At 43.5% G+C, this 23,198-nt stretch overlaps 1 protein-coding gene across 5 annotated transcripts in view; it reads right to left on the bottom strand.

Moving 5' to 3' along the window:
* The window catches only part of atrnl1a (attractin-like 1a), a 340,130-nt gene that overhangs the window by 174,870 nt on the left and 142,062 nt on the right, over nt 1–23,198 (bottom strand). For all 5 annotated transcript variants that reach the window (XM_061745230.1, XM_061745229.1, XM_061745228.1 and 2 more), the window contains 3 exons: nt 20,412–20,464; nt 4,765–4,859; nt 1,748–1,826 (listed from right to left, as the gene is read on the bottom strand). In XM_061745230.1, the coding sequence (XP_061601214.1) occupies nt 1,748–1,826; nt 4,765–4,859; nt 20,412–20,464 (227 nt within the window). The remainder of the gene's footprint in view (nt 1–1,747; nt 1,827–4,764; nt 4,860–20,411; nt 20,465–23,198) is intronic.

Consider the following 23,198-nt stretch of genomic DNA (forward strand, 5'->3'; position numbering starts at 1 on the left):
CATTTTAGGAAGTGCATGACTGATCAAGCGCTAAATTCAAGGTTTTCAAAGAGCAGGCATACTAGGAAAGTTTCTTTAAGCCACCTCTTCAAATAAGCCTGTATTTCATCTGCAAGATGGTCCTGTGGACTCCAAGCAGAGGTCAGCCCTGCCCCCCCAGACACCATTCAGTCCAGAGAGGAACATCCCTCTGTGTGCTTGGAGGAGCTGAAGGGACCAAACACGATTCCCACCAGAGCAAACGCATAGAAGAGGAAGCTGCAGCGGCCTCCAGTCGCCATCAGAGTAAGACAACTATGCTGTGCTTGATCAATATGTTTTAGGAATCAAAATAGCATAATGAGACCTTTTAAATGTGCAGACGGAGAAGAAAAAACAAAAACAAGTCCTAGTTTAAAATGTCAAGGCTTTCCTTTAATGTCAAACAGCAGAGTTAATATACATCATGTATATTGTTTTCATGTTTTCATGACACTTGGCAGTAAATCAAAGCGAGCTGGTAAACGTCTCGCCGAGCTGACGTCGTCCAGTTTCAGTATCCTTTACGGCTTTATCTACATTAATGGTGAGTATTTCACATGCTGAGAATAAAATGCTCCCACTTCCTGCTTTATCAGGGCCATTAAACACTCTAAATACTATAATAGTCTGCCCATCACCATCACACCCAGACGAGGCCCAGACTGAAGAGGCTGAGGGCCCCAAGACACCGAGAGCGAAAGCGCCGTGCTTTTATCTTAATTGAAATCAAGAGGAAAAAATGTACGAAACGCTCAAATGCCAAAATTTAAAACAGCTTCTGATGCGTTTCGTGGAGAGGAGGGGGGGATTCCCCAGGAGGAGACCGGGACGTGGATCCACAGGTTTCAGCGAAGCACAATCGACCCGTGTAAAACACTGAAGCTGAAGATATCGCAGCAGGTCTGGATGCACCTCAGAGGCTTTGCGCGATGTCACTGAGGCAGCATTTCTATTTTATTTCCTGTTCTCAGCTCAGCTTTGATGGAACCCGAGCAGCAAACAAACCTCTGGGTTGTAATTATTGGAAGGAGAAAGAGAGCGTGATCTTGGAGCCGTGATTTCGGCGTGGGAAGGGCCTGCCGGTCCCCCGGTCAGGTCCAGCTGATGGTACCGCCGCCTCACCAGGCTGAAGGTGAGAGACTCTGAGAGGAGTTACAGCCAAACGAGCGCTTGTTCCACTTGACTACATGTCAGGCTGGAGAAGCTTCCTCCACTTCAATCAGCGGCACGCTGAATTATTCATTACTTTTCAGTACCGAGCTATTTTGAGCCGAAAACTCGGAGCATCGCGTAGTACAAACCTTTACCACTTGATATTTTGTCTCTGTGTTTTCAATAAATGAAGTTGAGAACATAACTTTGGAGTCAGAGCAGAGCTGAGGTCTAATAGCCGTAAATGATGAAGCCACTTGTGCAGCTGAACGCTGCTCCTGCACAGCCTTTTATTTCTGATGTTTTATCAAGAACGACAAAATAACTGGAGCAGCCACAATACGGCTGTGACCTTTCATAACCTCCAGCCGTTTGTTTCTTTGGCTTTTATTGCATTTGTACCACCCATATGAGGTCCTGCCCTGCACCTCAGTGGGAAGACTGCACGGAACACAATTATAAGATTAAACCAGATTTTTTTTTGTTAGAACTATAAAACTCAGAGGCTGGTTTTGGGTTCAGAGCCAGGACAGGTTCTTTAAGAGGAACATGGATTCATGCAGATGTTCTGTACCTGTGGAGCTCAACGACCACGTGATGTTGAGGTTGAAGTTGTTGGAGGCGTTGATGGACATGTCCAGGTTCTTGTTAGCCTGCACAAAAGAAAAAGCAAAAACAAACACGTGTTGAATGCTGGACATTTGGGAAGAAGGTGATTCCTGTTACGAGTACTGACAACGTAAACAACGCAAAGTTCCTGTTTTGCAGTCCTGTCTGTCCCCCGAGAGACTTACGATTAGGGCCAATCCCAATACGCCCCCTACTTTCTACCACTAGCTAGACCCTCCAGGAATCTGCAAAGAAAAAGTTTAAATTCCGCGGAGAGGAATTCTTGATTCCGCGGCTTGAAAGTTAATATTCCGCGGGCATTAAAAAATATATATTTTTAATGTAAAAATTAGGTAAATTTTTACCAAAACACTCTTAAAACTGTAAAACAGTGTGTAACATACTATTACTGGTTATAAAATAATGAACATCAACATTTTCTTTGTCCCACTTTGGCATATTTATTTGCAACGAAAAGAGAAGGCCATTTGCAGTAAAAATAAAAATATAAAATGCTGACACTTGGTCTGTGAAATGCAGTATAGTACTGTTCCCTGAACACTGGGAAAACCAGTGTTCAGGGAACAGTACTATTTGTCCTCGGAAGTGGGGATTTCCCAGTTCCCAGTCGGAATTTTCAACTGGAACGCCCCTTGAAGTGGGATTTCCTACTGGGAAAGTGGGAGAAGCTTCACCACCCCCGAGTTACCATTCCAAGATGGCTGCCATTCCCAGTTCCCAGTTCCGACTTCCGAGGTAAATGGAACGCGGCATTTGACTTACTGGGCACCGGACGGAGAAATCGCTCCATAACTGAAGGTTTTCTTTATGCTGTAAGTAGTAATGTCTCCCCATATCTACAGTATGTAGTTAATAGTTTAAACTTTACTTTATGTCTCCGTGGAAGCCAAGGACCGATGCTGGTGACTGTTTGTTTCCTTATCCGGCTAGTGTTACTACGTATGTGCGACATCTAGCGGCCGGGATGAAAATTACATGTAAAAAAAGTGATTTTTCTGCACCAGACATTGAAATCCACGGAAGGTCTGTAAATCCACGGACAGCCGTGAAATCCGCGGAAATTTCCGCGATCGCGGAATCGCGGATTCCTGGAGGGTCTAACTAGCCCTAAAAATGAAGCCACAAGGGGTAGGGCTTTGTAATCTTCCCTAGGGATTGGGACACCACTTGCTATTTCACTGTGTGGTTTAGGTTCGGGTACGTAAGTGACTGCGTAGTTACGTTTGTACACACGTCACACCATATCAGGAAGCCCAGAGCTAGAAGCTGTTTTAATTTCCGCTGTAGCGCTGTTAATATGCCACTTTATTAAGTTTTAATATTTTTTCAGGTGTAAAAGTAACCGTTAAGATCCCCAACCTGGGCTCAGTTTATCCAAATAACGCCTGTTAAGAAATTTGATCTGATGTTTTCGAAAATGAGAACAGTCGCCTGATTTATGGTTCCGCGTTAAATCGACACAGAGCCTACGGTGTAGGTTACGCGGCGACGCACACCGTACGGCGTACAGTAGGCTCTGCGTTGGTGTAACGCGAAACCATAAATCAGCCTTTATTCTGGCGACATCTGAAGATACAACGCAACAACGATCAAGCGAGTGATTATGTACATTCACTGAGTGAATATTATGAAAGTAAAATATATATTTCTCGCTACAAATGTAATCAAAACGCAATTTTATGCAGAAACTAACTCAAAATATTGATTTTATTCACTAAAAATTAGAAATGTCCGCCATGTTTTTTTGTTTGATTCAGTCTGAAAATGATGACGTAAAGCATTCTGGGAAATTTTTCTGGCCCTCGGTCAGCGAGTCAGCATCTGAAATCCCTAGCTATGAAGGGGTAGATTCATATACACTACCCCTATATGCAAAGAGTAATTGGGACACCACTACCCTCACGGGAACGCATAAAATTTAGGGGTAGTGCTGAAAAGTAGGGGTAGGGGGTGTACTGGGACTGGCATTAGTGTCCTTTCCTCGGGATCGGACCTTTTATTTTTAGGGGGAGGAAACTGCCTCTGGACCCTACTGAACAGCCACACAACGACAAAGACATTAATCTGGGGGGAGTGGCAGCCTAGTGGTTGCAGAAGTGGGCCGTAGTCTGGAGGACCAGGTTCAAGCCCCCAGAATGCAACGCAGGTCAACCACCCTGGGCCCCTGAGCAAGGCCCTAGAGAGCCCACTGCTCTCTAGTCTAATTAAAGATAGGTTAAATGCAGAGAAAACAAATCTACCTTGGGGTATCAATAAAGTTACAAAAAAAAAACTGGATTGTCAGGGAAAACAAGTGCTCCAAGGTCTTATTAGCAAGTCTGCAGCATGGATCTATAATATTAACTGGATGGAACATCGAAAATGGCCGCCCATTCATTTCAATGCATTTTGCTCACCAGCGCATACGCCCGAAAAAATTTCTGACTTCCGGGTTTACTTCCGCGTTAAGGGGCCCATAGAGCATGCGCAGTTGAGTCACCTCCCATGATGCTCTGGGGCCTCCCATCATGCCCCGGGGCAACATCAATGGCACTGATTTTTTGTTGCAGTACCGCGGCTGGCCACTGGAAAAAATCGGCGTGCCTTCTGAGTGTGAGATTGGGGGGCTGGTCTGCAGCCATACTGGTTGTTTTCGATGCTCCTGCATCACACCAGGTCCGCCCTCGCCCCACTATGATCGGCTCGGTATATTCTATACCGGTGGAAGTGGCTGTAAATACGTCTGTGTGGGCAAATGTGTTGAATGCTTGTAGTTTAAAGCTTTATCAGGCTCAATTGCTGCACTTCAGATCTGCTGAAAGGAGAATTTCACCGTTGTTGGTCTTTGTCTGCGATTTTGCCTTTAAAATTCCACTTTGAGTTGCGTCTCAACTCAGATTTGAGTGCAAAGGAGCAATATTGCGAATTAACAGTCCCTGTTTGATGCCAGTCAGGACAGCCCCTCGTCTCCGCTCTGTTTACCTGTTCAGGGGTGGCCATGAAGTTGATGGCAGTGTAGTAGCGGTCGTCCTCCTGCAGCAGGCTGAAGGTGAACTGGTAGTCGATCAGGAGGTTGTCTAAACAACACAAAAGCAGAAAAATTAAAGACGGACAGCAACTACTCCGAGATGGGGCACATTTTTGTGCGCTCGGCCTGCAGTGGTGCTCATTTGCTCCTAAAGGACGGCAGTCCAAATAAAACTTCCATCATCCCTCCCGTCATCGACGCCGCTGGAAAACTAAGACAGATTTATGAGAGTAAAACCACGAGATGCAGACCGCCAGTCGATATTCAATTAGATGAAGAAAGCTACAGTGGTTGAGTGCTTTAGTAAAAGATCCCGGTGACAAAAACAAAACAACGTTTGAATATATGAAAAAATGCTTTTTATAAACATGAGCATGGCCGTCATGGCGGACGGCCGTTTGTTTCTCAGGCAGACGCAAACTCGATCAGTCAAACGTGAGTGAAATCCTAAACAATGGTGTCCTCAGAGAGACGTAATGGTTTCTGAAAGCTGCTCATGTCGAGTGTCTGGACGCATCTCCGTCAGGAAGAGAATAAGCAACGTATGCAGAGAATCGCGGGGATGCGACCGCAGGACGGACGGCAGGAGCATCGCTGGGTCACCTTGTCTGGACGGGGAGGAGGGGGGGGTGCAGGGAAGACCAGGGTGCAGAGGGAAGAGAGGAGGAACGAGACCACAGCAGGGAGAGAAAAGCCTTCTTTGCCTTCATTATAGTTGATCAGCACATGCTGACCCCCGAGGTGTGTTTGACTCCTGCAGGCCGAACCTGTCCCACCTCCAGCTGCCACGACTGCTCTGTCACTGAGATTCACTGCCATCAATAATAAATTCCTAACAAACTCTGGTGCAGTTGTGTTTAAAATAAATAAATAATTACTCAACTACAACGCAAACTAGGCCTGTGTTGAAAAATCGATTACCCAATTCTAAATCGATTCTCATATTCATTCCTAAAAATCGATTCATATGTCTAAAGATCGATTTATTTATTTTTTTAATTTTCTTTTATTTATTTATGTATTATTTTTTTTTACAACTTTTGGTTTTTTCTTTGTTTATCCTGAAAAAAGGAATGTTTTGAGTGGACACGAGAATAACCATGTTTTTTCTTTAAATATGTTTAAAGGTATGAAAACATTAAAGTTTTCAGTTATAATTGCATAAATTGTCTATATTTCATTACTTTATATACCGTCTTGGGGTTACATTTGCAAAAAATGCTAAAAACCAAATGCTCAAAAATTAAAAACCAAAATAGACCGAAAATGGAACAAATAAAAACGGAATGTGGGAAAAAATTAAACCGATTTCATCCGTCTCTGTTTCCTCCCTGGATCTGTTTGGTAATTCTGACCCACACGATGTTTCTGTTTCAGTTCTATCAGCATTCTGGGAGGTGATTGGTCCTTACAGCATCATTAGCTGCAATACTTGCTGTTGAATATCAATATGATACTAGTAGTAATATTTTGCATAACTTCAGTCATATAATTCATGCAACAGCTCAAAAAACAGTTTTAATAACACTAACCCAAATCAATATCAGAATCAAATCGAATCAAATCTTGATTATCGATTCTGAATCTTAAGAATCGGAATCAAATCGATTCTTGACATTTGAATCGATCCCCAGCCCTAACGCAAACAGATTCTTCTGAAAGTAGGATATTCAGTTCAGTTCCGATCAATGATTCTTTATTAATCCCAAAAAAGGGAAATCACGTTGCAGTAACGTAAGTCCCGTCGTTACAGAGTTGGATTCTTCTGGCTGCAGCAGGCTGCATTGCAGTGGCTGTGAAGACGCCTCCGCCTGAAGAGGAGGGTCAGCATCCTCCTTCTATCCCTTATTTCATGAAGCATCCTTCTTGGCATTATCAGATCCGGAGGCTCCAGACCAAAGGATTTATCAGACTGATCAGACTCTGAAGCTTCCACCACAGACACCTGCAAACACTGCAGAACCTCCTCAAGACGGAAGACAGTCTCCTATATCAGTGATCCATCCTGGTAAACCTTTTTTTTTTCATCTCCCTGCTCCTCCTAAAATCCTTGTCCTTTGCGGTGATAGGGTTAAAGATGTCCTCTCCGAGCCAGGAAGTGGTCCAGCAGTTCGGTACATTATAGTTCGGTACTGGCGTCCAAATCACCTGCTTCTTCCAACACACTTCTGCGCGCCCAGTGCTGAGCTTTTTAAGTGCAGGACTTCTCTGAAACTTTAAACCACGTCAACTATCTGGCTAATTTACCCACAGCCGCTGATTGGCTTCAAAATGTCACTGAACATGAGACAGTAAGTTGTTAATAAGCGGGAACATGCGAGCAGCTGTGCCGCTCATCTGACTGTAATCACGCTGCACGAGACGGGAGTAAGGAGTGATTAATGACAGCGTGGATCACGTGGAGCATCAGCAGCTCCCCCGTGAATGTTTGGCTCGGTGCGGAGAGCTCCGGGCCCACCGGGCTGAACCTGGACAGCAGGAAGTGCTGAGAGCATTTCAGCTTCCAGAGAACAACAACACGGAGCAGAGAGGAAGCCGGAGAGAGATGTTTTATCATCACCTTCCTCTCGGCTCCATGATCCCGGAGCGTCACCAAGACGAAAGCAAATTATGTTTGACAAACACTCTTGTTTTGTTCAGTCGTCATGGCACGTTAGTACGAGCAGCAGATACCATCAGATCAAAGCTGATATTCCTCCCAAAGACCCCCCTTCCCTCCCTCCATCCCTCCCTCCTCCCTCCCAGGCAGACATGCTCTGCTGCTGCTCACTTGTTTATCCCATAAGGGTCGTAAGCAACATCAGAGCATTTAGCTTTTTGTTTTTTCCTACTCTACAAAGAGGGCAGGGACTATGATGTGCACATGCTACGGCGTATTTGTCTCTCGAGTGGATTATCACACCCGTCGAGTGTGCGAGCGTGCACAGGTGTGTGTTTCCCTGCGATAGTAACCAGAGAGATGAAGACACAAAACCGTGAATTGCACCGGCCCCACTGTGAGTTTGATTTCAAAGCCGTTTGCAACGAGAACATCAGCCAGGTTTAAAAGTTCATCTCGGCTAACAACAAGTCCCGCCTGAGAACTCTGACGGCAGTTTTACTGAGGCAATCTCAATTACACGCGTGTTTCAAAGTATCTCCACGTGTACTAACATCCCCAGAAGAGCTACAGTAGGAACCGATGCCAGGCTCTCAAGGTCACCGGTGGGCTGCTGAGCTGATGTGGCCCCCAGGAAGCGGGAGCCCCCACCGCTGACGTGACGCCACGCACCAACACGGACAATTCTCCGCAGCCAGTTTGCAAGAGCACCTCAGCGATGTTTCATCCGATGCTCGGCGTGGATTAGCAACACTGTCCTGACAGGCTGCGGACCACGCAGACTACACTCATCCAACCCCCCCACGACAAAGGAGGTTTGGTGGTAAAACATACCAACCAGCAGCTGTTTGTAATACAGTAATCCCTGGTTTATGTCGTTGGGTTATGTTCCAAAAAGAACCCGGGATAGGTGAAATCCGTGAAGTAGTAACCTTTATTTTTTTACCACTATTATACAAGGCTTCAAATTGCGGAGATCAGCCCCACCGCAACCCGAGTAATTGGATTTGAAGTACAGTAGGACAAATTGTGACTGGCGCATATTTCACTGCTCTTCTGATGCTGCTGCATCCGGACTCGCTCTGTAGCATCTTTTTCTTCTTAAGCCCGCGGTGCAGGTGTGTTTTTTCCAGAGAAGAACATAGTTATGGGTCGTTGTTGTCGCTCTTCTTTCTTCTGGGCAAAAATATTCTTATAAACCGACATGCCACCATCCAAGGGTCCCATTCCTGCTCGCTGAAGTTCATTGGTTATTCTCAGCATTGTTGCTAAGCGACCAAGTGTTAGTCCATCCTCCTCATCTTTATCAACACTTGTTGATAAGACAAGTATTAAACCATAAAGTTATTGTCACACAGGAAGTGAAGAAGCGGGGACACAATGCACAATGTAAATCCGTGAAGCAGCGAGACGTGAAAGGGGAACCGCGTTATAGCGAGGGATTACTGTAAACAAATTCCCCAGAAAACCACGTCTTTGAAAACCAGGTGCGTCTCAGGTAGTTCATCACCTCCTCAATGTCTGACTGCATGTCAGAAAGAAGGCGGGAGTAAACTAAAACAGGCTTCTCATGAAGGGGGTTGAGTAGTTTAGAGCTAAAGCTCACTTGTGGGGGGGGACTCGACACTTCAAACGTGGCTCCGGAGGACGTAGCGAGTGCGTCTGTTATCGAGCGGTTTAGTTAACTGCAGCCCTTGATTGGGAGGAGACGGAGGCCGTGATTAAAGGAAGCTGCAGCTCCACGGTGAGGCCGGGCTCTTTCGGGTCGGGGACCATCACGCCGACGGACATCCGCCGCCACCAGTGTCTCTGAGCGCGGCTGGAGCCGAATGGATGCTGGCGGGTATTTAATCTACTAAAACGGTATCTCCGTCTCCCGCTTCCTCCAGAACCGGCCGCCTGTCAGCACATATTCAGGGATCTCTGGACGCGGGACAGATTGTGGACGGACGTACGGCTTGGGGCGAGGAGGACTGCTGACGTCCGCCGCGCTGATAGCACGGTCCAACTCGGCTAATTCCTCCACTCCAACTGCAAATCTGTGAACGTCTTGGATAAAGCAGGACATGATAAAGTCCATCGGTTCATATTCTGTCCGTGTCTTTCTTGGTGTCTGTCACTAATTGTCTTTTAATTGGGATTACTGAGGCTCTGGGTAAATACTGGAGTCACTTTTATTCAGCTCGACTCGGCTTTCCCGCGAGGCCCGAGGGCGACGAGCGCCGGCGACGGCCGACGGGCTGGTGCTGGCTGGCGCTTGAACCGACCGCTGGTTTTGACAAAAGCGGCGGTGGGACGCTCAGCTGGCCGTCTCTAATGAGACGTCCCTCGTAGCCGCCTGTGATGAAGTATGACAGTGGTTCATTAAATTGTCGTGGTGGTGATGCCTGCCTGTAAATGCGAGCCTGACTGGGGGCAAACTCATTAAACAGCAAAGTTGCTTCTCATCAACTGACTGCTGGTTTAATATGACAGCGCTAAGTGAACCGGAGCAGCGCGCCCTCCCCGCTTCTTCCTTAAAAGAGACATTTTTCCATCCACACACCATCCAATCTTAGTTTTTAAAAGGGCTCATTTTGTACGGAACAAGATTTATCCGACGCACACATGAGGAAAACCTCAAAACCCCTCAACAGCAGCATCTTGGAACATCGGGGACTTCAAAAACCATCTCCAGGAGAACCTGGTGACCCATCAGCAACATCTAAGGCTGGGTCGTCAAGAGAGTTGGGCAGACCTTGATTATAAGATAATGACCATTCAGTAGAATCAGGTGTGCTGGAGCAAGGTGGCATCTAAAGTAGGTCTGTGTTGAAAAAAAACGATTTTCCGATTCTAAATCAATTCTCATAATAATTCCTAAAAATCGATTTTTCATCATTACATTACAACTTTTGGTATTTTTTTGTTTATGCCCAAAAAAGGAATGTTTTGTTGGACACGAGGATAACTGGTGCCATGTTTTAATTATAATTGCATAAACTGTCTATATGTCATTACTACATTACTACTAATTCTTAAAAATTAAAAAAACGAAAAAACTGAAAATGGAAAAAATAAAAACGGAATGTAGGAACAATTTAAACCGATTTCATACGTCCTCTGTTTGCTGCTCTGGATCTGTTTGATAATTCTGCCCCACGATGTTTCTGAAAGCAGTTCTATCAGCATTCTGGGAGGTGATTGGTCCTTACAGCATCATTAGCTGCCAATACTTGCTGTTGAATGTCAATATAATACTAGTATTAATATGTTGCTGAACTACACAGTCATATAATTCAGTAACAGTTTTAATGACACTAACCCAAATCGAATCGGATCGAATCAAATCTTGATATTCGATTCTGAATCTTAAGAATCGATTCTTGACTTTTGAATTGATCCCCAGCCCTGATCTAAAGCATGCAGGACGGTGTGGCTCTAAAGAACCAGCAAGGTTGATGGTGTTTATATGACGCCACAGATCACAGTCTGACTAACATCAGTGTCTGATCCAGTCTGAATAGTCTAAACAGAGTCTGCAGAGACTCCTCAGGACGTATCAGCCATTCAGCTGCACACGCATCCGTGTTGTCGGGGGTCAAAGTAGCTTTCATTTCTCGCTGGAACCCTCATGACAAGGTTTTTAGTTGTTGTTGTTTTTACCGGGGAACGAGGCCAGAAAGAGCACCAACAACCTCTCCATCCAATAATTGGAGCCATCATTCAGGAGGTTTTGTAATAAAAAGGTCTGTCAGGTAGAGACACAAACGGGAAGCTTCTCAGATCCCCGTACGGGACAATTCAGAGCTCATTCAGCACGACTCAGATGTCCTCAACTACTTTCATCTCTGATCCAACAGACTGAACTAAACCTCACAGGTTCACTAGATTCTGGCTTCCTCCCAATGTGACTCCACGAGTCTAAACTGATGAGAAAACATTTATGTTGCACCGTCTTACTGACTGCAGAGTTTATGGTCGGTATTTTCCACACATTAAAATAATAATTTTCAAAAGAGAGACTCATTGACAATCGAGCGCCAAATACTTGTATTTTTTCCTTTTTTTTTAAAAACTCATCTGTATATTTCAGAAAAGTTAATAAATGCACAAAAAAAATAATCATATATCATTGATTTTTCCAAATAAAGGATTTAGTATACTTTCATTAGTGAAAAATATTAGCGCTAATCGATGTCCAGAGAAGACTTCAAGACGACATCTCCTCCTACCTGTCAAGTCTCCCATTTTGGCCAGGAAACAACCATATTCTACCCCTCTTTCCCGCCGTGCTCCCGTATTAGTAATTTCCCGTAACTTTCCGGTTTTATAATATAATAACTTTAAAAAAGCATTGTTGTGCCTCTCCAAACTGAATTGTCACTAACCTCGCGAGAACTGCCCCCTGCTGTAGCCTGGGTGGCAGTTCTCGCGAGGTTAGTGACGACAACGGGAACAAACTCGGAACAACAAATCAGAGATGGATGGATGTAATGAGAGAGAGAGAAGACATTTCTAACAAAAAAGCAAAGACTTGAAGAGGAGCATGATGGGGGTCAGTTCAGTCTTCTGAAAGATTTGTAACTGTGTTTCAGTGTCTCTCACGGGGGAAGGACCGATGTCCGTCAGCAGCACCAGGGCGGCGTCAGAGAGCCACATGAGTGAAAATGACAAATTATAAGAAAATGTGCTTTAATTCCCCTTTATGTTTTCATTTAGACACTATTATAGGAATTACATACATAGGAATGTCCACAGCATTTCAGTGTCAACAAAGGTCGGCCTGTCAGATTCTAAGCTCATAATTGTAGTTTGTAAGTGGTTGACAGATAGTTATTTTAGATTTATTGTCTTAAAATGTAAGACACTGGACCTCGGTTAGGCTGATGGGACAGCGGCTGGTGGAAAATTATTTTTAAATCCAAAACTTGACAGGTACGCTCTGAACACTTTCCCTTTTGTGGCAAAAATGTATTCTAAATGCTGAATTTGAGTAAGACAATTATTTACATGCCGTTACTCCATCATGCAGCGTTTGAGGCTGCCCCCAGTTTTATCCCCATTTTATTCCTTTTTTCACACAAACAGAAATCTTCCTCAACTTCTCCTGAAAGAAAACTTACTAACTTATAACCACCACCAGGGACAGCAGCCCCCCCCCTCATGTACTCTGCAAGTAAAGTTACATAACAGAGACAAAGCTTTTCTTATCACTACTTTCCATCCAGTGACATTTAAAGCTAATATTGACCTCAGCCCCAATCAGAGCTCCTGTCGTCAGAGAACATGGAAGTAAAGGGCTTTTACTCTGCGTGCACGGTAGAAAACGGTGGGGTCCGACTTCACACACGCACGAATGAGCGCGCCTGCTCTTATTCAAACACAGTCATCCCATAATGTCACATTAATGACGGGGCATAATGAGTCCGGCACACACGGGAGCTGGCGGCTCTCGAGCCGCAGCCATGGCGACGGCGAGGAGCCCGGCTCTGGCCCTGCCGGCCCACACATCTGTGCACGGCGCTGGTGCCATCTAGTGCCTCCTCACATCACCCCGGAGCTGCTGCAGGGCCAGGACTTCCAGGAACATCACCGACGGTGATCGCAGTCACGTTTCTGCTCTCAACAGCATCATTAAGGGGGTTTCTTTCCCTCTTTTCATGAAACATTAACACCATTTCTAAGCACTTCAATTATATTTATATCGCGTCTATTACAATACAACTCGTCTCTTGGTGCTTTTCAGAGCAAATATCAAAGAAATTATTTTTACTGAAAAAAGATTAAAAGTTAAATCATGTCTACAGGCAAAACCATGAAGGTCCTGAGACGTGATTTGGTGAAATCACCAGAGCAATGCAGTACAAAAGCATGCTATTAGATCAGGTCTTTATTGGTCCATTCCTACCTGACGTGTGGAGCCAGTCGCTTAATTCAGCCCAGATTCACAGTTACAGTGGGGCAAAAGAGTATTTAGTCAGACACCAAATGTACAAGTTCTTCCACTTAAAAAGATGAGAGAGGCCTGTAATTATCATCATACACATAGGTTCCCTTCAACTATGAGAGACAGAATGGGGGGAAAGAATCCAGGAAATCACATTGTAGGATTTTTACTGAATGAATTGGTAAATTCCTGGGAAAATAAGTATTTGGTCACCTACAAACAAGCAGGATTTCTGGCTTTCCCAGACCTGTAATTTCTTCTTTAAGAGGCTCCTTCACTCCACCCGTTACCTGTATTAATGCACAGGGCTGCACATAAGTGGGCCGCCAGAGCGCATGCGCCGTCAAAATCCACAGTGCGCTGTCAATCTTGTGCTGCGAAGCGCTTTTGCGTACCAACAGCTGGGGCTCATATTATTGTTTGTGGCCAGACCAGAATACTAATATTAAAAAATCTATTGGGAGAGCTTTTCCCCAGAACCGCCACTCAAAGTTAGTACTGGCCAATCACAGCGCGTCCTTACTCCCCCTCCATACTCGTTGCGGCGGTGGGGAGGAAGAGAGGTAAGGATCAGCTTTACTGAACAAACCCCGACACGTCTCTTCAAAATGTCCAAGAAGCAAGCGCCATTAAGTAATTATTTTGGCGTTCCACCACCACCAACTACAAAGAGACGCCAAACTGAACCACTACCCGTGGATAGAAACAGAAAACATTTGTTCGCCGAGAAGTGGCTGCATGATGCACGCGGCGACGCGCACCGTACGTTCGCGGTCCCGCGTATCCTACCACGTAAGCTCTGCGTTGGTGCAACGCGGAACCATAAATCAGCCAGTGTCCGTCACTGCGTGCAGCAGTTTCCTGCACCAGCGAGACGCTGCTCTCTGATTATGGCTCACAGTTTATGAAAACCCCAAATAAAAAATAAATTAGAGAATATTTTATGAAATCAATAAACAATTCCATCATCAAAATTATAACAAATCATATCAAGATCAACAGATCAACAAGATATGTTGATCTTGATATGAACAAGATCAACATATCTTGCTTTGCATTTAATAAGACTAGGTAATATATTAGTTTCACCTTTTAAGTTGAATTATTGAAATAGATGAACTTTTACACCATATTCTAGTTGAATTATTGAAATAAATTAACTTTTACACCATATTCTAGTTGAATTATTGAAATAAGTTAACTTTTACACCATATTCTAGTTGAATTATTGAAATAAGTTAACTTTTACACCATATTCTAGTTGAATTATTGAAATAAATTAACTTTTACACCATATTCTAGTTGAATTATGGAAACAAATTAACTTTGTAAAGGACCATATTGAGCCATTCATCTTTATAAGTGAATAAATATCGTTTTGCCTATAACTTATTCCTGCATCCCCCTTTTATCGATCCGGCGAGACGGGTCACCGCGTTTTTGGAGGCCCAAGTCAAATATCCAGGGGCTCCTCTGAGCACCAGACCAGAATAATTATGTGCAGCCCTGTTAATGCAGCTGTTTTAACTCGTTATCAGTATGAAAAACACCTGTCCACAACCTCAAACAGTCACATTCCAAACTCCACTATGGCCAAGACCAAAGAGCTGTCAAAGGACATGAGGAACTAAATTGTAGACCTGCACCAGCTGGGAAGACTGAATCTGCAATAGGTCAGATCTTGGTGGGAAGAAATCAACTGTGGGAGCAATTATTAGAAAATGGAAGACACACTGATAATCTCCCTCCATCTGGGGCTCCACCAAGATCTCAAGATTGAGATTAATTTTTGTTATTGACCAAATACTTATTTTCCACTATAATTTGCAAATACATTCTTTAAAAATCAGACAATGTGATTTTCTGGATTTTTTTCTTCATTCTGTCTCTCATAGTTGAAGTGTACCTATGATGAAAATTACAGGCCTCTCTCATCTTTTTAAGTGGTACAACTTGCACAATTGGTGGCTGACTAAATACTTTTTTGCCCCACTGTATCTGCGTCTGTGATGTCAATGAGCCCTGCACACAGGAACAACCCACCCTATCTCTCACTAAGGGACACAAAGGTAAACTAAACACTAAGTCTGTCTGTGATCAAAGACATTTCTGACTCGATCGCAGCAGTCGGAGGCGTGACTCCGACTGCTGCATCCTGTTGAGCGGTCAATAACCCCATTCAGACCGATTTGCACTTTGGTGTAAAATCATTCCTATGACAAAGAGCCTTGGCTTGGTCAGTGAGTATTACCCAGAAGGCCGTTAGCTGTTGTTTGGCCATCACAGGAGCTGAATCAAAGCAACGATGACGTCTTGCTGCCAAGCAACCTGGCGTCATCACGCCAACAAAGATCCTCTCAGCAGCAGAACATTTCTACACTGAGTCAGAACCCAAATCAGTTGAATTCTGCCCCACTATTATACATACTGAACTTTCTAAAAGTTAGACTTAGAACATCACAATCCAAGTGACATAAAATGGGATGTTTTTCTTAAAATATCTTTAACAAAAGGTTATTGTTTTTCCAAATTGTATTTTGGGGTTTCCCATTTACTGGCGAAAAAAACAATACCACGTCCACCGCAACCCTGTCTTTCGTTTTTTTGACTTCAGCGCATCAGTCTTGTGGGTTGAGCCTAATCTGGACAGAGTCTTTACCCAATCAGAGCACGCTGAGGTTTTCAGGGCCGTGAAGAGGTTCTTTTTCTATCCCTGCATCAGCATCATCTATACTGACACATACGCTGGACCCTCTCACTAAAATGTCCTTCTCAATGCAGTTTTTAATGAGCAACTTTCTGAAACAGGAGCTTGAGATACACATGAAAAAGATTATTAAATATCTTTCTATCTGGACGTTTGAATGTTCAGGTACTACAGTCGTCCAGGTACTGAGGAGGTGCTGGTACTTACTGATAATACGGCAGAAAAGCTCTGAATTTGGACTGATGATGTTGTTTCATGGATTGTAATCAACATGACGGAGGATGAGAAGATGTTAAGATGGCTCAGGTGGTTTCGCTCTTTTACCCCCTGATTCGTGCACCGAGACAAATCTCTGTGTATAATCATTGTTACTGAATCTAAAACTGAATAAAAGTGTCCTGTTAAACTGCAAAGCTGCATGTTTAAAACTCCTGGACCTGTTCATGAATTCCAGTCACGAATCGCCCGCCGTTTCCATTAGTCATTCTTTAATTCAGTCAGCTCATTCACCAACGACATCTTTCTCTCATTTTTAACCAACGAGGTCGTTGATAGTCGAGTCCACGACGATCTCATTGTGAGACCTGCTGCCTATTCAGTTCAGCTCTACAATAGTTTATTACCCCTAAAGGGGAAATTACACATGCGCTGCAGCAGATCCACGTTAAATACTTTTCCCTCTTCAAAGAAACGCAAGTCATGAAATACCCATTTATTTTTTTTAACAGGAAATGATATAAATCTGCCTGAACCAGTCACTCGGACACTCTCCAAAGGCGCAGTGTTAGCGACCTGACAGTGAATCCAGGCCGCGCTGCACCCTGGCATATGATAGGCTGGGAAACCCGGCCTGAAACGTGCGCGACTACAGGACTACTGGCTGAAAAAGCAGCTCTCAACTCTGCGACCGCGCTCATGACGGCGAGCTGAGGCCCCCGTTCCTTTCAAATGACACCCTTACTGACTTTCACAACACTCGAACCTTCAGTTTGTTTCAGTTTTACAAATGATGGTAATTCATGGACCACACACACTAATACGTGTTTGTTTGTGAGAGAGAGAGACAGAGAGAGAGATGCTGAGAAGTGTGCAAGCTTGCGTGCCACAACACATCTGTTTCGTCTGAGCCATTCCTCCTCTCTCTGCCCTCCAAATGGGAAAAACCAGCAATTTGCTGCAAATGAGCTACATCATGAACCCTGACGGAATCTGGAGACAGAAAAAAACAATAAAGTACAGGACAGGACCATAACTTTGTTTTTCCTCCACCAAATGTTTCTGAACTGCCTGCTTGTGTGTCCCGCTGACACTCTGTAGAAGTGACGCCGTCACCAACAGTTTAGTCTCCTCAGAAATGAAGCCGGAGGCCTCATGGCGCTGCCAATCGACCTCAATCAACCTTCCCGAGTTTTAGCCTCATATGTGAAGTCTGTGTTCTTGTTTTAGATACTTCCCCGACTTTAACAAACAAAGCAGAACCTAAAAATGCTCAGTTTCCTTCATGGTGTTCACACACACCTCCTCATGTTTCTGAATGTGCTCCAGAATGACTCAGCATCATTTACGGCAAGCGGAGGTGACGAGCGCTGGGGGCCGAAGCCTCTGCTGCCGTCACTGTTCCTGGAAGTCTCAGGCCCGTGTCCCTCTCACCACACCATGAGGGGTTTGTGTCAGCACCCCGGTTTTTTGTTTGTTTCTTGCTAAAAGCCAAAAGGGGCAGTCACTTTTCTACACAGTACACCCTGAAGAGGTGTTATTAGTGAGAAAATGGAAATGTCATTTTAGATAATGTCCCAAAATTAACTCTGAGTAGGAGTGGGGAAGGTTCTTTCAACTCTGAATATGTTGAGTCCAAGTTAAAACATGCACCACAACTATGGACAATAACAACAAAGATGTGCAATACCTTTCTGTTTTTACCTCAATAATCTATTGATTATATATTTATCATGTGCAATACCATCCCCATCCCTCATTCGGCACATTTACACTGTACTCTTTCATACATATCCTACCTGTTTTTGCACTGTATTTATAATATATCATACTACACTATTTTTCTTCTTCTGTATATACTGTATATTTATTTAATCATATGTTTTTGTACTTTTTTATCCTTTTCTCTGTATGTGTATGCATGTGTGTGTTGTGTGTTCTGCTGATACTCTATGTGAATGTCCCCACTGAGGGAAGAATAAAGGAATATCTAATCTAATCTACGCACAGACATGATCAACGGAGCTCTGATACCCTGATTTACCACGTAAATTGGAGATCCCTGATTGTTTTGTTGAATTTGAACTTTTATTGGAATCCTATGGGTAATTTAAGCACATCTATCTGCAGAAAAGTAAGACGGCTGCAGCTGTGAATAACAGAGTTGACATGGGATGGAGTGCAATGTTTTATAAATATTTAATGACCTTTATATTACAGCGGTGGAATGGAGGTGACTTAACGCAGGTGAAATCCTTCTAGTAAAAGAAAAATCTGATTAAGTTCAACCCATTTCAGATTTAAGGAGGTTTGTGGAACATGGCCTGCTCCATGTTCAGAGTTACCATAGCAACAGACTGAGCACAGCTTACATCAGTTTTTGAACTTGACTTAACCCTCTTTCTAAAGTTACCTCGCTATCTGAAATGTAAAACTTCCCTCACGTAGTTTTCATTAAACTAAGAATGAGGACAAAACCTTCTTTCCTTTGCAACAAAGCAATTCTCGTACACGTTTAAATATGAGAGATGTGATTTATGTAGCAGTAGTGTCACCATAACTGTGGCTAATATTGTTTTATTTCATGTCAGACATGTTTATATGCCAAGTTGAGAAGCTAAAATGGAGCTCATGTTAACTAAAAACCCCACACGTACATCGCAGGTGTCATAATTGTGCGTAAAACATTTCATATAATGTTGCTTCTTGGAGGCCACATTTAAAAAAAAACCCTAGGTTTGTACCACATCTATAAAAACTTACAGGGAAATGATTAGGTTAGGGCCAATTTTGTGTCAATACATTTTTTTTTGTATTATTTATCACCAAGACATTAAAAATATATATATATTTTAAAGGGACTGATTATGTTTTAAAGTTAGGCTACATATGTGACATAGGTAGCTTACGTCAAACTTGTTATTTTTGGAAGTTACATTAATAACTGCCTTAGTAATGTTTTACTTATTTCAATAAAGTTTTATTGAGAAGTAAAAGTTACCAGCGCATTTTTTGTGGATACTGACAACAATATTGACAACATTGCTACAATGTCATTTATTTTATAATTTAAATGATGATCAGAAATCCCCTCGGGGATTTTCATATGCCCTCCTTAAAACGGAGGTCTGGCGACAGGTCGAGTGTCACGTTTGGTGTCAGCAGCGTTTCATTCCAGCTCAGACAGAGTGATAAACGGTCCCCTCCTCGTAGTAGCTGTTAATCCGTTGTATGAGGGTTTAGATTAAGGCCACGTTTACACATAGCCGGGTATTTACAAAAACGGATATTTCCCCATCTACGTTTTGAAAAATACCATCATTTACACGAACCCACATAAATAGCTGTTAAGGTGCTATGAGCATCCAAACCTGCAGGGAGCAGTGTAACGAGAAGCATAGAGCCATGCTAGCCAATCAAAATCCTGGAAAAAAACGTCGACAAATGACACGAGTAACTTCCAGTTACTTCCAAGATGAACGAGAGTCTTTCGTTTGGAGTGACAGAGAAGTGGAGTTACTTTTAAGTGTGACTTTAGAATATAAAACAGATAAAATACAAGAAAATATTGACGGCGACCACTGACCAAACAAATTTTAAACACAGGTCGCACTCATAACGCTGCACTGCAAAAACTCCAAATCTTACCAGGAATATTTATCTTGTTAAAATGTCTCTTTGTTTAGTCAAAAAATGTCATTACACTTAAAACAAGAGTCATCACCTAAAATGACTTTTTTCCAGTGATGATTCTTGTTTTAAGTGTAATGAGATTTTTTTGACTAAAAATGAAACATTTTAACTAGAAATAAAAAAATATTTTTGTTAAGATTTTGAGTTTTTGCAGTGTGGTGACGTTTCTGTGGCATAATGTGACGTTCTGAAGCCTAAATCTCCGTTTCTCTCTGTTTACAAGCAAACGTGAAAACTGAGTTTTTGCAAATCTCCACTTTGGCCGGAGTTTTCAGAAATGATAAAAAGCTTCGTTTTCATGTAAACGAACGGCCAAAACGCATGAAAACACCACCGTTTTTGCTACGTGGAAATCGGGCCTAAGAAGAAAACACACATGCACTGCTGGATGGGGGTGGGGGGGGTGTAGACCAGGGAGGTGACGGAGACCCAAGCCAACCAGTGGTAGGATACTTACAATAACATGTTCCTCGGAGAGGGTTGCCAAGGTAACGGTTTTCTGAGTCACATCTGCAGGGACAAGGAAGAGACACAGAGAGTAGGAACATCATCATTCAGCAACAGTAGAGCTCTTACTAGGACTTGGTTTTTGTTCAAGAGTGTGATGGTGCAGCTTCAGGTAGCTCTTTGGGAGGTGATTTCCAGCGAGCCACATCCCCCACAACAACTCACCACTTAGTCACGGCTCATGTACAGAGGATCTACTGCACAGCTTATACATTATTGTAGATTCTATCAAACTTGTTATGGATACGTAAAATGGAAAATGATTCCCTTATAAAGAACAGCAGGCATTATGAAACTTAAGTGAGTCGAATGGAGGAGAGAGAAAAAAATCTTGTACATGTCAGATTGTAACGTCAAGGATTTCAGCGCGCACACGACTCATTGTTGAAGTCAGAAATACTGCGTAAGGCATCCGCCTGGATTATAAAAAGAACAACCTTACCCGTAACGCAACAGCCTGATGTAAACTTATCTCATAACTTGGAAAAAACAGTAGTTAATCAGCAGTAATCTTGGACATGGAGCTCCGACTGAGGTCCGACTTCCTGTCCAAATTCTCTCTCCGAGGTCGGACAAGAGTCTGCCAGACTTTTCATCTGCTGATTTTGCAAAACGGGTCAAATGTGCTGAAAATGTCAAGCTTTTCTGGCCGTGTTGATCAGAGGAAAATTCCTGGATGATTTTTGTTATACGAGGTACTCGAGGAATCTTTGCAGCCCTTGAAAAATGTTATCATAAGCGTTAAGTGCTGCCAATCAAACAGTGAATAAGCTACTCTGCAGGTTTCCTGTTGGTAAATCTGGTGGTGATGAAGTCAGCATCACCAGCCTTGAAACTCTTCACCTCACTGGATTCTGGTACGTGCTGATACCATCACCGACACAGTCACTCCCGTTTCCAGTTCCACCACATCCCAACGGGGACCTGATGGGCTGGGATCTGGGGAATGTGCAGGCATTCTGGGTACAGTGACTTCACTTTTATGCTCAGGAAACCATCAAGATCATTTGATCGTTGATTGTGACGTGTCTGTTGTTCCAGTGGTGGCGATAAAAAAACAAAAAATCTGAAATCTAGCCAATTAAACAGCATCACATCAAACCAGGATTCTGTGATACGCTCACGTTTTCGTTATGCACATTATTGCACCTCACTGTTTAAATTAAACATCTTATCTGAGGTGAGTTTATTAGTTCATGTCTGCAGACTGCTGTGGACATGAAGTGGAGGGAAACTGCACAACATAAAAAGTCTGACAGGTGAACTTCTCTTCTTCACGGTGAGTAAAGAAGTGAAGCTAAAGGGAGGAAGGAAAAGGCCTATTAACGGAACAGTTGGCATCCAGAGGGGAGAGCGTCGTCTCAAGAGCACTCCGACTCTAAAAGCCTTGGACTCCCTCCCAGCCGACTCCCACAAAGGAATAAATCGAGGACAACAGTAAGCCTGTTTCAGCAAAAAAGGGATTTGTCATCAATGCGGTGTCATAAATTACGCCGGCCTCTGTTTGGAACAAATGTTCAATATGATAAAAACAAATATAACCTATATTAATCACATCATATTTTTCTACTTTTACGCTTTGTTTATGTTTTTCAAATCTGTAACAATCAGCATGTGAAGTCAGGATTATTCGCCAGCGGAGTTGAGAGTTGAAGGTTCGGTGTCAGCAGGCCACCGGTCTGCCGACGCAACATTCACGCTTGATTTCACCGCTGACATCAACCCTGCACTCACTTCCTATCAAACAAACCCTCTGCAGACGCCAGACCCTCTTCGCATTTGGTCAAATAATGAGATTGTTGGCAAAAGCCACTACTTCTGCACTACTTCTAAGATTTCCCCAAGGAAAATCCAGATTACTCTTTTCACACAGTTATGCATTTTGACTCCGCTCTTGTTTATTCCTCTGCAATAATTATGAAAATAATGACACGTTTTTTTTTCTTGAGAGCATATATTTGATTCAAGAAGTCTCACATCAGTGGCTCCAGACAGAAATGGGGCTGGCCAAGTCTGCAGAGATGCTGGGACATCCCAGACCATGTGTAAGTAAATCCCCCAGCATCCCTGCATCTGTCCCCACCCAAACTCTAAACATGTTGCCTTTGCTGAACCTCAGAAGGGGAGTGGGGTAAAGATGTGGGAACAATTTCTACAGAGGCACAACCAGTGTAAGAAGGGGGTGGAGTCAAGTGTCTGACCCCGACTCACAAAACCAAGGTGCTACTAAAATGGAGCAGTGATATCCTTTAATATCAGAGGATATGGTGGTACTGTGGTATTGTGTTTGAACCCGTCCATATAATGGAGGTGAAAAAAGGGATTAGCTTGCATTCATTTTGATTTTGTAACATTGGTATTAATTAAAAACCACGAAGTGAGATAATAAGTCAAAGAAAAAAGGGGAGAGATGAAAAGACCAAAGGTTTTCCAATCAACCGCCTCCCTCCCCGACCCTATTGTCATGTTAAATCCAGTGTGTAGCGTCACAGGAAACCTGGATGAGCAGACTTGCAAGAAGCAGCGTAGGGGCCGAGGACGAGCCATGCCGTCCTGAGGGGACACTTAAGTCCTGCATCTCCAACGAGAGGAGGGCACACGCTTAAGCTGCTTACGGCAGCTCTAATGGGAGGAAGATAAGTGCCACATGAGATCGGAGTGCCTCATCACTTAAAACACACCGTGACTCAGCCCCACACACCCACACCCACACACACACACACACACACACACACAC

This window comes from Cololabis saira, chromosome 17, assembly GCF_033807715.1.
Source record: "Cololabis saira isolate AMF1-May2022 chromosome 17, fColSai1.1, whole genome shotgun sequence".
In the NCBI taxonomy this organism is placed as follows: Eukaryota; Metazoa; Chordata; class Actinopteri; order Beloniformes; family Belonidae; genus Cololabis; species Cololabis saira.